Source organism: Pocillopora damicornis, chromosome 7 (genome assembly GCF_964200805.1).
Source record: "Pocillopora damicornis chromosome 7, jaPocDami1.2, whole genome shotgun sequence".
NCBI classification, from domain to species: Eukaryota; Metazoa; Cnidaria; class Anthozoa; order Scleractinia; family Pocilloporidae; genus Pocillopora; species Pocillopora damicornis.
The window spans coordinates 3,512,501-3,525,000 of record NC_142676.1 but is presented as its reverse complement, the minus strand read 5'-3'; the positions used below and the strand labels follow the sequence as shown (position 1 = coordinate 3,525,000).

The 12,500-nt window shown below is 36.8% G+C and overlaps 3 protein-coding genes and 1 pseudogene across 6 annotated transcripts in view; 3 read left to right on the top strand and 1 right to left on the bottom strand.

Annotated features, from left to right (window-relative positions):
- Positions 1-1,480, top strand: part of LOC149042095 (uncharacterized) — a 3,162-nt gene extending 1,682 nt beyond the window's left edge. The window contains exon 1 of the mRNA XM_089211502.1: positions 1-1,480. This exon is cut by the window's left edge and continues 1,682 nt beyond it. The gene's annotated coding sequence lies outside the window, so the exon portion shown is untranslated.
- Positions 42-428, top strand: LOC149042097 (uncharacterized). The gene has a single exon (XM_089212120.1). It carries the CDS (start codon positions 42-44, stop codon positions 426-428), a length of 387 nt encoding a protein of 128 aa, XP_089068246.1.
- On the top strand, positions 532-1,306 carry LOC149042096 (uncharacterized; annotated as a pseudogene).
- A 6,526-nt stretch (positions 1,481-8,006) lies between the features above and the next one.
- LOC149042094 (uncharacterized) overlaps positions 8,007-12,500 on the bottom strand; it is a 10,005-nt gene continuing 5,511 nt past the window's right edge. For all 4 annotated transcript variants that reach the window (XM_089211547.1, XM_089211550.1, XM_089211549.1 and 1 more), the window contains 2 exons: positions 10,610-10,675; positions 8,007-10,003 (listed from right to left, as the gene is read on the bottom strand). In XM_089211547.1, coding sequence (XP_089067673.1) covers positions 9,539-10,003; positions 10,610-10,675 — 531 coding nt within the window. In that variant the 3' untranslated portion in view covers positions 8,007-9,538. The remainder of the gene's footprint in view (positions 10,004-10,609; positions 10,676-12,500) is intronic.

Below are 12,500 nucleotides of genomic sequence, written 5' to 3'. Positions count from 1 at the left end.
ATGCATCATACCGTGAGCAGCGGTTGCCCACCATCTGGAAGATGGCCGATGTTTCCCCTCTTCCTAAGAAGAAGCCCGTGCTAGACCTGAAAAAGGACTTAAGGCCGATCTCACTTACACCTTGTGTCTCTAAGCTAGCAGAGGAATTCATAGTGGAATATGTCGTTAAACCAGCTGTTCTGGACGTGATTCGTGGAAACCAGTACGGGGCGATCCCAAAGTCATCAACCACCATGGCCCTGATAAGCATGCTCGATGCGTGGTCCCTTGGGACGGACGGAAATGGGGCGACAGTGAGAACAATGTTATTTGACTATCGTAAGGCATTCGATTTTATAGACCACAGTATTTTAATTGATAAGCTATGTAAACTAGACATACTCCGCAGTGTTGTAAATTGGATCATAGATTTCCTTTCCGATATATAGATTCCAACGCATTAAGTTAGCCGAGGGCTACTTTTCCTAGTGGGGCCCAGTTCCCTCTGGGGTACCACAGGGTACTAAACTGGGCCCGTGGTTATTTGTCTCGATGATCAACGATTTAGATATCAAATCACAACTTATGTGGATATTTGTTGACGACACAACCGCCTCTGAGGTAATTCAAAAGGGAAATACCAGTAACGCCTAGGGTATAACCGACGAATTAATCGAATGGTCCCGTAAGAACAGGGTAGTGCTAAATCCAGATAAATGCAAAGAGTTGAGAATCTCGTTTTTCCGGAACCCTGAGGCCTTCGACTCGGTGTCCATTGATGATAAGGAAATTGAAGTGGTAAACAGTGCCAAGGTATAACTATAAGCGACAACTTAACTTGGAACGCCCACATTAACGAGTTAGTAAAGAAAACCAATAAAAAACTATACTTTCTTGTACAGCTGAAACGGGCCCGACTACCTCCTTCAGACCTAGTTCTTTTCTATCTTTCGTGTGTTCGATCTACGATAGACTATGGAGTTCCGGTTTTTCACAACGCGCTTCCGCAGTACCTTAAGAACGAGCTCATACACATCGAGAAAAGGGCACTATCGATAATTTTGCCCAGCATGAGCCACAACAAAGCCTGTGAAGTTTTGGGAATAACGCCAGTAACCGAACACCATAGTCAGCTAAACTGTTTGACGCCATAGTAGCCGACCCCAACCATAAGCTACACGAATTACTGCCACAGAAAAATAATGTTGTTTATAATTTTCGATACAATCGTCCCTTTGTTTTACTGCGCCTTCACACCAATAGGGCAAATAACACTTTCATACTCGCAATGTCCCAGTTATTCAACGCATCTTCTCATAATGCATAGATTATTTCTTAAATTTTAGTTCAAGGATGAAAAAGTTTTACAAATTTAAACATTTTTACCATTATATTTAACATAGATTTATCATAGACTATTATTGTCCTTTTAAAAGTTGTAAAAGTTACTTAATTCAGCCTTCGGGCTGCGATGTGATTTAAATAAACCATCTATCTATCTCGATTCTTCATAGATGAAACTGTCATCCCCCGCCCAATCATCTTCATCATCTCGCCTTATAAACCTTTGCACCGCTGCGACATATCCATTCTCAGTTCCGCAATCAGCTCTTATAACCCTCGCAGTTCCTCCAAGTTGCTGGACATAGTACTGAGAAATAACTGTAGCATAATTGTTGGTGTATCCAACGTCAAGCCATAAAATTCGCCGATTAAATCCATCGATGGCTCCGTGGATACAAAAACCAAACGGCTTCAATTTATCGTGGCCATTTATGTCCTACAAATGATTAGGCCCGTTTTGTCATATGGCGTCATTAATATTTTTATATGTATTAGAGCAGTTAGGAGGCAAATAACTGAATAGGATCTTGGGAGAAAAAGTGTTAGGCAATATCTGCCAACTACCTTTCTCCCAATCAGGAGAGCACATTTACCTAGTGAATCGAAGATGACAAACAAAAAATAAACGTTTTTCTTATCCTCTTAATTTTGTGTTATTGATCGTTAAAGTTCTCTTTTGTTATCTTAATTAAGTTCGAGATTTGCATTAAACAATAACCAACACACAATTAAAGAGCTGTTTAGGTATACAGGTGCGCAGAAACTCTTCGAAAGGGAATTGAGACATTGCTCTGAAAGTGAATATTGGAACCACTACCGTAAAAGTATGAATGAGACAGAAAGAAGTGGAAGGAGACGGCTCAATTCTGATTTTTTTCCTTGAGGAAGAAAGTAAATTGATCGTTCTTGGGTTATCATCAGGTAAATGAATTACGCGAGACATAACTCAAGTCTTTGTTTTCAAGAGGAGAAAATATCATCTTCTGAGCAGTTTTAGAACTTTGCTGATTACATTTATAATTACTACCCTCGCCCCATCACTTTAAAGTTTTCCTGTCAAAGTTGTTAGAAGTAGAAGTTACTTTGGATTAATCTTTTACATGGCTAAATATGGTTAGTCTTCGTTATCGTTATGATTTAACATATTGCCTTGTAGACAATAGGCCATTCTACAGTTGTGCAGTAAGTTGCCAAGCCTTTGATTTGGAGTGAGGCTGAAGGTGACCTTGTGATAGAGACCAGTATCTAGTCAACATGATAACAAAGTAATTTGCTTTTGAAAAGCAGCTCGGTTTGCATCATAACAAGATCAACCTTAGCCTCGTTCCTGTTCAAAGGCCTGGCAACCAAGCACACAACTGTAAAGTGGAATATTGTCTGCCAATGCCTTAATTCAAAGTGGCTCACGTTATGAATTTTTCATTACAATCGTGATCTTCTATTTCGCTCACTGAGGGGAAATTTACCATTACTCGCGAAGGAGTATCACACATCTGTGCTCTTCCAGCATTCTTGTGAAAAAAGAACGATGACAAAAATTAAATTTGAAACCATTCCTTCAGCCAGCACGTTTAAAACAGTAGAAGCCCTAAGACTGTGCCGGAGTAGAGTTAGAGACAATCACATTTGGCTATTGGAAATAGGTACGCCAATGCCAGAAGAATTTCAAGTGATAAATGATCACGATGATCACGTAAAAATCCTGCGCAATAAACGTGCTCCTGTTACTGTGGAGAAAATTCCAGAGGTATTTATTATGATTTAAATACTGCAGTTTTGCAGTTATGAAAAGATAAATTGCACAACGTCATAATCTATATTGCTAACACACCCAATTTTATGTGAGGTGACTCACAGTCCAATGCGTTGGAATAATGATATGCCAGCTAATCTGTCTCAGTCCTTCGGTCAGTGGAGAGGTAAAAAATAGAATCGAAGGCAAACAAAAAAGAGGTTGCTGTGGTTGACAGAAAACGGCTTCCCTGTTTTTTATGGCCTAATCCCCGCAAATTTTTGTACCCCTCTTTTCACTCGTTTCTATTGACCGAGAGCCCAGTTCAGGCTACATCTACTTCCACGAGAATTATTTTTTGTTTCACTGTTGGCTCGTTGAGTCGCCTCACACTCTTCTTTTCTTAGATGCTGTGTTGTCTCAACTGAGTTAAACTGCTTATTGAGTGACAAAACGCGTACTGACAGAGGGCTTTTATCAATAATTGGATGGAGGATATCAACAGCAAGACAAGTGGTAGACAATGCTAATGAACAACGTAGCCTTGTTAGCGTCCTGAAAGGAGGGTATTGCTGCGAGTCTATCGAGGTCAGAACTTTTCCGATATAGATTAATGGGAAGTAAGGAAGGGAGCTTAAACGATTTTTCCGCGAAGGAAAAATCATCCATAAACAGACTTATTAAAAATTTGAATCGTCAAAGAACTGTAACGATTGCCGAGATGAATGAAATAGTTGTCAAAATAGACGCAACTTTGCTGATACTCTACTAGGCCAAAAGAAAACAAATTAAACGAACTGCTTTTCTATCCTTTATTGCAACTAACAGCGACCTAGAAACTCTGCCTTCATTCTCTTACAAGGTATATTAAATATATATATTTAGAGCTAACCTTGCTTCGCGAATAAAATGCGCTGTATATATCGAAGGTAGCTAAATATATAGCTGAATGATAAGCTTGTTATATTGCAAAATTAAATTCCCGTGTAAATGATGAAACGCATCGCTTTTTGTTCGTTAGCTCACAACTTTTAGAAAAATGATAGACATAAACTGCGATAATGTACCAAACCCATTCCTTCCCCTCCCCTTTTAACACGAAATGAGTTACAAATGAGTTACAAATGATTTACTCATGATCACTTCACCTCGGGAAATAAGCAGATGGTCGATAAAAATAACATGTTTTCGTCGTTAGTCAAGATTTGTCTTCACGTGAAAAAAACAAACAAACAAACAAACAAACAAGTCAGATTGTATTTTTCACCTATGCAAAATGGAATTCGCGTCAGGAGAGTGTCATCTCCAATGAAATCGGAATAGGAAAACAATTTAGAGTCACTGATGATAAAAAATGTTACTGAGGGGGAAAAAAACGGTGTAAAGAAAAACTTCAAAGTAAAGACGCAGCATAACTCCTTCAATGCGCAATAAACATCTTTTTTATGAAAAACTAAATTACGAGAGGAAAGGTTTCTAAAAGTCGCATTCCAGAAGACAGATTCTTTTGAATAACATAATTTCTTTTATTTAACAGCAAAATGTTGTTACTTCCGTGCCATGCTATCACGGTTAGACATTTCTTGCTCATCGGTACGGCGAATGCAGTGACCCCAGAGCTGGCGACGAAATGGAAAATTCTCTCTCACTCCGCTCGGAAGTTATTGACTAATGACGTCTTAAATGATAGGTTGATGGCGCTGCTGAGGAACCACAGGTAAGTGGCAAAGATGAAAACATGAGATTAAAAACAATGACTCAGTGAAAGATCCAAGGTCTGATTGCTAATTCTCCCTTCTTTCGCCGTAAGTTTACTTTCGTGTGAAGAAGTCTGGATAATCTTACACAACATCAAAATAAAACCTTGGAGCTGTTAGATGCGGATATATAAATATGTTTCACGTTAGTTACAGAAGGTAGGAGTTTGAAAAGGCAAGGATACATGGCCCCAACATTTTGTTGAAGAGTGCTACTCTAGAAAAAAAAATTTCGGGAAATTAAATGTCTTTGCGAGGATGGGATCTGAGCCATGAAAAACGATAAAATTAAGCATTAGTGAGTGCTTTTATCATATCAATTCCATGAAACGGAAAATGAATTGATATCGCGTGTAATTACTTCCATTTTCAAATTACAGATGATCCTTAAAATGAGATTGGCTCTCATCAGTGCGATTCATTCACGAATCGCACCTGTCCATTTTTGCGCTCTCGTCCCAATTTGAAATCAAGCATTTGATTTCAGACCAAGGTACGCTCCACTCATTCAATTATCATTATTGATATTGAAAACGTACTTCATCTTTTTTTAATGCGAAAATTTAGCATCGTTAACTAGACGTTTGTTCCACTCGAATCTTCGGCAATTTTTTGATGGAAGCATTGAGAGGAAAAATGAGCCCTAACGACTTACACCAAGCCAATGGTCATTTGTTAACTTTCACTTTTCACGGTGAATAGCTTTTGCATCTCCTAGCAATGAAACGCGTAGCAAAGAAATTTAATTTTTTGGGAGAAATCTTTAGCAGTTTCTTAATTTCCTTAAATATAAAAATAAAAAATAAAAAAAAAAGAATCGAAAAATTGAAATACTTGAGAGAGGGTACAATGCATTTTCAACACTTACAAAAGTTTATAAAAATTATATAAGTTAATAACGTTGTTTCGCCGATTCCATGCATTACATTGACGTTAGGTACGTTTTCGATACTTACGTTTTTGATCATGGAAATCTTGCTATTGTGTTCAAGGGTCTAATTTTATATTGTACCTACCGCTGAAAGTATCTTCAAAAATACACTGATTCGCTGGTTAACATTAATTTTCAGAAGTCGATTATTTCAATTCATAAACTTTGTACGTGTAGACAACCTGTTTCTTTGTGAAGATTTTGTCGTACAGGTTTCGTTTCTTGAGAAAGAGATACCGATATAAAGCTGTCAAAGCCATGAAATAGATGGATATTTGGGCGAAAACTGCCATTGCGAAAGCATGGAATTTGCACACCCGATCGCTGAATCGTCTTTGACTGTTGATCACGGCGTCAACTGTCAAAGGCATAACAGGTATGAGCAAGCCATGCGACAGTCAGCACGGTTATAGACGAAAGACGCTTGAGGTTGCCGGAAGCGATGAAACACAGGATGGCATTACTAACCAATACAACTACATTAAAGGTAATCAAAACAGTGGATTCTACCACCGTAGTTGGTTTGTTTCTGGATTTGAGCTGCTCCTGTAAAATAGCCAATACATCAACGCCGCCTTCCCTAGGGTCAATGTTATTCGTGACTCAAACTCAAGCAGCAAGAAACCTTTCCCTTTGTCGACAACCAACAGCTTATTTTCTGCTATAGAAAATTGAAGGACGTATGCACTTGTTTTACCGTGTTGACGCAAACTCTCTGGTATTTAAGTATTATTTTACTTGAAAGGGATTAACTGTTCTCAGTTACCACTAATTTACGTGCTTAAAGAGCAGATTTTTTTTGTCGATGAAAGTCGCAGTTACAATTATTTTCTGCTACAAAATGAAAGACGTATGCAACACTTGATCCTCCACTGACGCTCACATTCCGGTATTTAAGTAATATTTACTTGGATGGGATTATCTCTCTCAGTTACCGCCAATGGCCGTGCTTTAAGCGCGGTTAGCATTCCTTGTCGATGAAAGTCGTTTTCAGAAGTAACCGAGGCAAAAAAAGAGACCATTTTCACTTGATGCTTCTCATTCAGAAAATGATGGCTTTGTTAGCCTCACCAAAGATTTAGTAAAGGACAGTTTTAGTAAGTTGGTGAGAATTAATAATACTACTATTAAATGATTAAAGTGAATTAAAGAGGACCACTGGTCAGTTGAACTCGTCAATACCAATTTTAAAATTTATTTATGCATCAAAAAAAGAAGCTTTAGTGCTTTTCTCAAAGCAACCAGTGCCCAAGATGCAATCGCTTCAAATGTAACCTAACTAATATAGATTTATCAAAATAGATACAATTTTCGAAAAAAGGAGAAGTGCTGACGCTCAATTTAGGCACCCAGATAAATGCAGTTATGTACATCTACATTTTAGGTGTTATGATGGTTTTTCGATTAATTGAAATAGACCTTTACGAACTCAAAATGAGGAGCGCTTATATTAAATGATACTTGATTTGGAAAACAATGTGTTTCCAACCGATAAAAGTGACGAAATTAGTGTTCGAGTTGACTTCGATTCCCGAACGTGAGACGAATTAGGGCTGAAAAATGAAAACTGAATTTGCTGACTTAAAGTGGGGCTTCCTAAAAGGACCATCCTTAGCCTTTGACCGGTAAACATTTCGATGGGTTGATATGTCCTAACAGTATTGTTCACCAGAAGATTTTGTTTTAAATCTGACAACCTTCAGAATTTTCAACACAACGCCAAGCGTTGAAGTTAATTAAACAACGAATCAAGCATTGAGAATCTATCGCGCGGGTATCGACACGTAAGATACATCTGAGGCCTCTTCAGCTAGTTACCTGTCGCCGCGCCGCGGGAGGGAAAAGGTTTTTAGGGGGAACACATAGCTTTCAGGGTGAGCGGAGGGAAGTTCAGTCTTCGCGAACAGAGTAAAAAAAAAAGGGGGGGAGGGGGATGAAAGCTACAAAGAGACAGCCTTTCGGGGAAATCAGATAAATTTATCTTGATTCAAACAAATTCCCCCCCCCCCCCTCCACCCACGTCATTCTCTGAAGGTGAAAAAAGATGACCGGTCCGTAATTTCGCATGTGAACCCTAAGTAGATATCAGTATCTTCACAAATATAAGAAACGTGTGTAATCTGTGAACTTATAGAAAATAAGTGGGTGTAGCTCATTAATTAGCAATTATGACGAACATTTTCAGCGCCCTTGATTGAATAACGATGGGTTTTTTTAGAAATTTTCGCATCCAAGTTCTGTGATAAAATAATAATACGGATAATTTTGGGAAATTATTTTAATCCATTTTACAACAAAGCTTATGACGAAATAATGGTCCAGAATAATATTTACTCTCTACTAACTCAAACCCACGAAATTCAATAAATTTAGACAAACTTCTTTTCTCCAGCAATCAAGAACTATATTCTGTATTCTCCCACAAAGCCAGAACACTCAGAACTGCATACATCTAAAATTTTGCAATAGTACTTTACTATCTATATTTTATCCCAAATTGAGTTACTTAGACAATGAAGAACAAATTTAAGCCACTCCAACGGACAAATGTTATGATATAGCTGTCGCAGTTTGTTGTTCAAGTAGCGAAACAAATACATTACCATAAATACACAACCCTTATTATATGTAATTTAAAATAGAAGCAATAGCTGTTCACAAGGTCTGAGAAACTAGCTTTCTGTCTTCACCTGAATGAAAGAATCATTTATGTTCTAGATTATGCGTATTATTAAACTAGCATGAACTGATCATGGCTGCAAAAGAGAACACCCTCTAAGGTGTTTTTTTGTTTTAAAAATCATGTTTTTATTCTTGCAATACCAAGATAAATTGCATTTGTTTAAAATCCTAAAAGAAATAGATACTTTTTTACATTAGAGTTGGTTACAGTAACAAATCTAGTATTTACTCTAAATGTCACATATCATGTATACTGCTGCGTAAACTTTGTCTCTTAGTTTTTGTTTGTTTGCTTGTTTGTTTTTTCTTTCTAGAGGGCATGAAAACGACATTAACTTGATAATCCATTCTATGCTTAGAAATTTGCCATCAGAAATTATTTGGACTTACCATAAGGGAAAAAAAAAAGCAAATGAAAAGACAAAGTGAAGGAAAGAGTAAAAATTTAAAAGTAATAAGTAAAAGTAAAAAGTAAGAAAAACACTAAGTATCTTCCTTTGCAAGTACCGACATATAAAACAAAAAGGCTAAGGTAACGCTTAAAAATTAGATTTCTATATTTCAGTAGCGCTCGCAATTTTCCTCGATAAGAGATTTAATAATTAGAAACGTTTTTCACTACAAATACAATTTGAACTTTAGGGAAAATTTAACTACTCCTGTAATTTTCTGTCAAGGCTAATATTTTTTTGTTTATTTCAAGCAATATCACGTATGCATGAATAGATACGTCGTTATTATTATTATTATTGATAGCATTAACCAACTCGCTGTACAATTGCGGGGGAAACATACATTCACTTACAAACACTGTAATCTCACCCCAAAACTACATCACAGCTATTATTTCACCATTCAAATAAACTGATCTGAGTTGTTTTTTTTTGTTTTTGTTTTTTTCACAAGTGAAACTACCTTTTTAGTCATAATGGAATTATTTCAGTAGAGGTTATGGGGCAAGTAGAATTTTCAATCATCATGAAATGAATATTCCAGGAAACAATATTATTGATTAACATCACTTCCACTGCATTGAGCAATGTCAAACGTTTGGCTAAAACTTCGAAACCCTTTATCCTGAACGTGAAGGCTATCTTACATAGATCGGTTGGTTTAAGATCTGCGAATAGATTTCAAAACGAAAAAAATCACGGCGATTCCTGCAATATAATACAATGTAGTGAGTTGCGTCTGCAAGGCTTGGTCTTTACCATCCATTTGTCCCTTCATGTCTCCAAAAGAACTAAATCCTATAACTGAAATAATGACAGAAATAATGAAGAAAGAGATCAATGTATACTTAAACCATTTTCCTTTCTCTTCCATTTCTCTCTTCAAGGCTTTTTCTTTCTCGTCCACTTGTTTCTTCAAGGCTTTTTCTTTCTCATCCATTTGTTTCTTCAAGGCTTTTTCTTTCTCGTCCATTTGTTTCTTCAAGGCTTTTACTTTCTCATCCATTTGTTTCTTCAAGGCACATTCTTTCTCATTCCTTCGCTGAATTTCTGCTTCATGAGCCTCTTGGTTCCCTTTGCCTTCCTCTCGAAGAGTAGCAATCTGGTCTCGAAGCTTGCGTATTTCCTGTTGTAAAGTGAATTTTTAATCTATTTATTACATTTCTGCACTTTTACACTGACAATAATTGGACCAACTTCAAAGTTCTTGTTTTAGTTTTAGTGATCGAAGATTCGCTTTTTGATGAGGGAATATCTAGTACTTTCTTGGCTATTTCCATGCGGGGCATGAAAGTGATTGGGTTACTGCTTTAATCCACTCCAAGATCAGTATAGAAACACAAAAATTGATTATCGAAAAACGTCACCTGTTCGAGAAAAATTTCATTATAGCAGTTAAGGAAAAAGTAACTACAGCTTCATGTTCAACCTCCTAAGTTTAGCGTGCAAACTGCACAATAATCGTTTAAGTCCAACCAAGTTTTCGTTTAAAAAAAAGATGCGAAATAAAGTACTCAGCACGGCCAATACAAAAATGGCAAATGAAACTTAAAATGACGGCTAATACTAGCATAATCCTAGAATTCAATCACAATAGTAATCTTTTAAAACCTTGATTCATCAGGAACGAAAACATTTCATAACACTCCTTTCTCTGATCTGTTAGTTGCCTCTTAACATTGTCATTTAATTCCATATCAATGGCCATCTGTTCTGTAACGTTCTTACTCACGTTCAAAAGTAAGTTGACATGTTCCTTGTGAGACGGGGGGTGAACTTCCTGGTTTTCTGGTGGAACCTACAATATAGCATTCAATCTCTATCACTCTTTGCTCGAGTTCAAGATACAAACAAAACTTACAATTCTAATAAAATGTGAGTTCAATTGTTCCTTTTTTGATCAAGGCGAATCTTGAAGTCAATGAAAATTTTGTATAATTTAATGAAAGTTCGAGGAAATTGCCATAAATTACCTCCTAAGTCCCTTCACCCCTGTGCATTAAGTGCATGGGTCAAATAAGACGGCAAGGTGACTAAAAAAAAATGGATTTATGGCGTGGAAAGTTTTGTACTAACTGTTGGTTTAGAGTCTGCTTCTCCCAATTAATATATCATCATTATTTAAAATATTGTGGTGGCAGAACCCGAAATTCTCTAAAGCAGGAGTCATGAGAAGCCTTAGATAATTGCAAGTGTTTGTAGACATACGAGGTTTGTCATTGGGATTTCTGTTACTTTGCTTATTTTCCGACTGTTAATAGCATTATTTGCAAAACAAACAAAAAAAAGGGAGCATCACCTCAATAAGAATGTTATGTTAGGTTATGTTACATAATGGTGTATGCGTTACATTCCTCACAAGTAAAAGTTGATAGATTGACATTTTTAGCATGTGCATTTACATATAACAAGTACCTACAGCATGTGACATTTGTTAGCTCGGAACGTATTTTGATTTGCGTAATAACCTATACTTCTGTAACAGTACTATTCAAACGTTTGACCCAATTGACTAAAAATTATGATCTGATGTTAATTTCATATTCACATTTATATATCCCATATTATTCAACTATACTCCATTTTACAATTGCATCTTAATACAAAGTTTAACTATAATAGCTCAATGGTCCATTTCACAGTTACGTGCTTAGTTGCAAAGTCTTTGAACAGGAGTGAGGCTAAGGATGACCTTGTTATGATGCAAACCTTGCTCCTTTTCAAATGTAAATTGCATTGTTCTCTTGCTGACTAGATATTGATCTCTATCACAACCAGGTCACCTTCAGCCTCACACCAAATAAAAGGCTTGGTCATGGCTCAACAGACTCGGAAAATAGTATGAATTACCCCCGAAACAAAAGGACGTTTAAAAAAATCCAGTTTTGAAGGATTTCCGGTCATAGGACGTCGAAGGCACCACGCAAAGACTGGTGTAAGACAACGTTTATATGCACAGCGATTATCAAACATTACCAAAAATGGCGTTTTTGATGTAAAATATACATGTATCGTCCATCGTATTTTTGATGAGAAAATGATATATATGCATATAAATATGTTTTATGTGCAAATCGCAAAAAGACTAATACTAATCTGTTACTAATTCAATACGATGCTTCAGTCTATGGCCTTCCTCAAGTATGTACCGCATAAAAAATAAACAAGCAAAAATCCCAGAAATATATATTCTTTTCCTTCATATTTGCACCAATCATTGAATCTCCTTCGGTTCCCTTAAATAAAAGAAAAAAACTAATCAATGACTTTTCTCGATCCATGGCTTTTCGGTTTACAGGGCAAAAGCTTTTCTGAACTTTAAGTGAAAATGATTACCCAATTCAAACAACAAAAAACTGAATAGGAACTACAGCTTGCTTATTTCCTGCCTTCAATTTTAGCGAGTCAGTTTGAATTTACTCTCGCGGCGGACATAATTACCCCTTCAGGGTTTCTGGCCTGACGCCAGAAACTTAAGGAAGCATCAAAGCAGTTTCTCCGTGTGTTTGCGTGGAATTGAAAGATTACAATAAACAATGAAAGACGGGAAAAGAACATAGCTTTGGACGTTTGATTTTCTTCGACCACCTAAAATGCTTCTCTGAGGTTGCCCACCTTTCTAA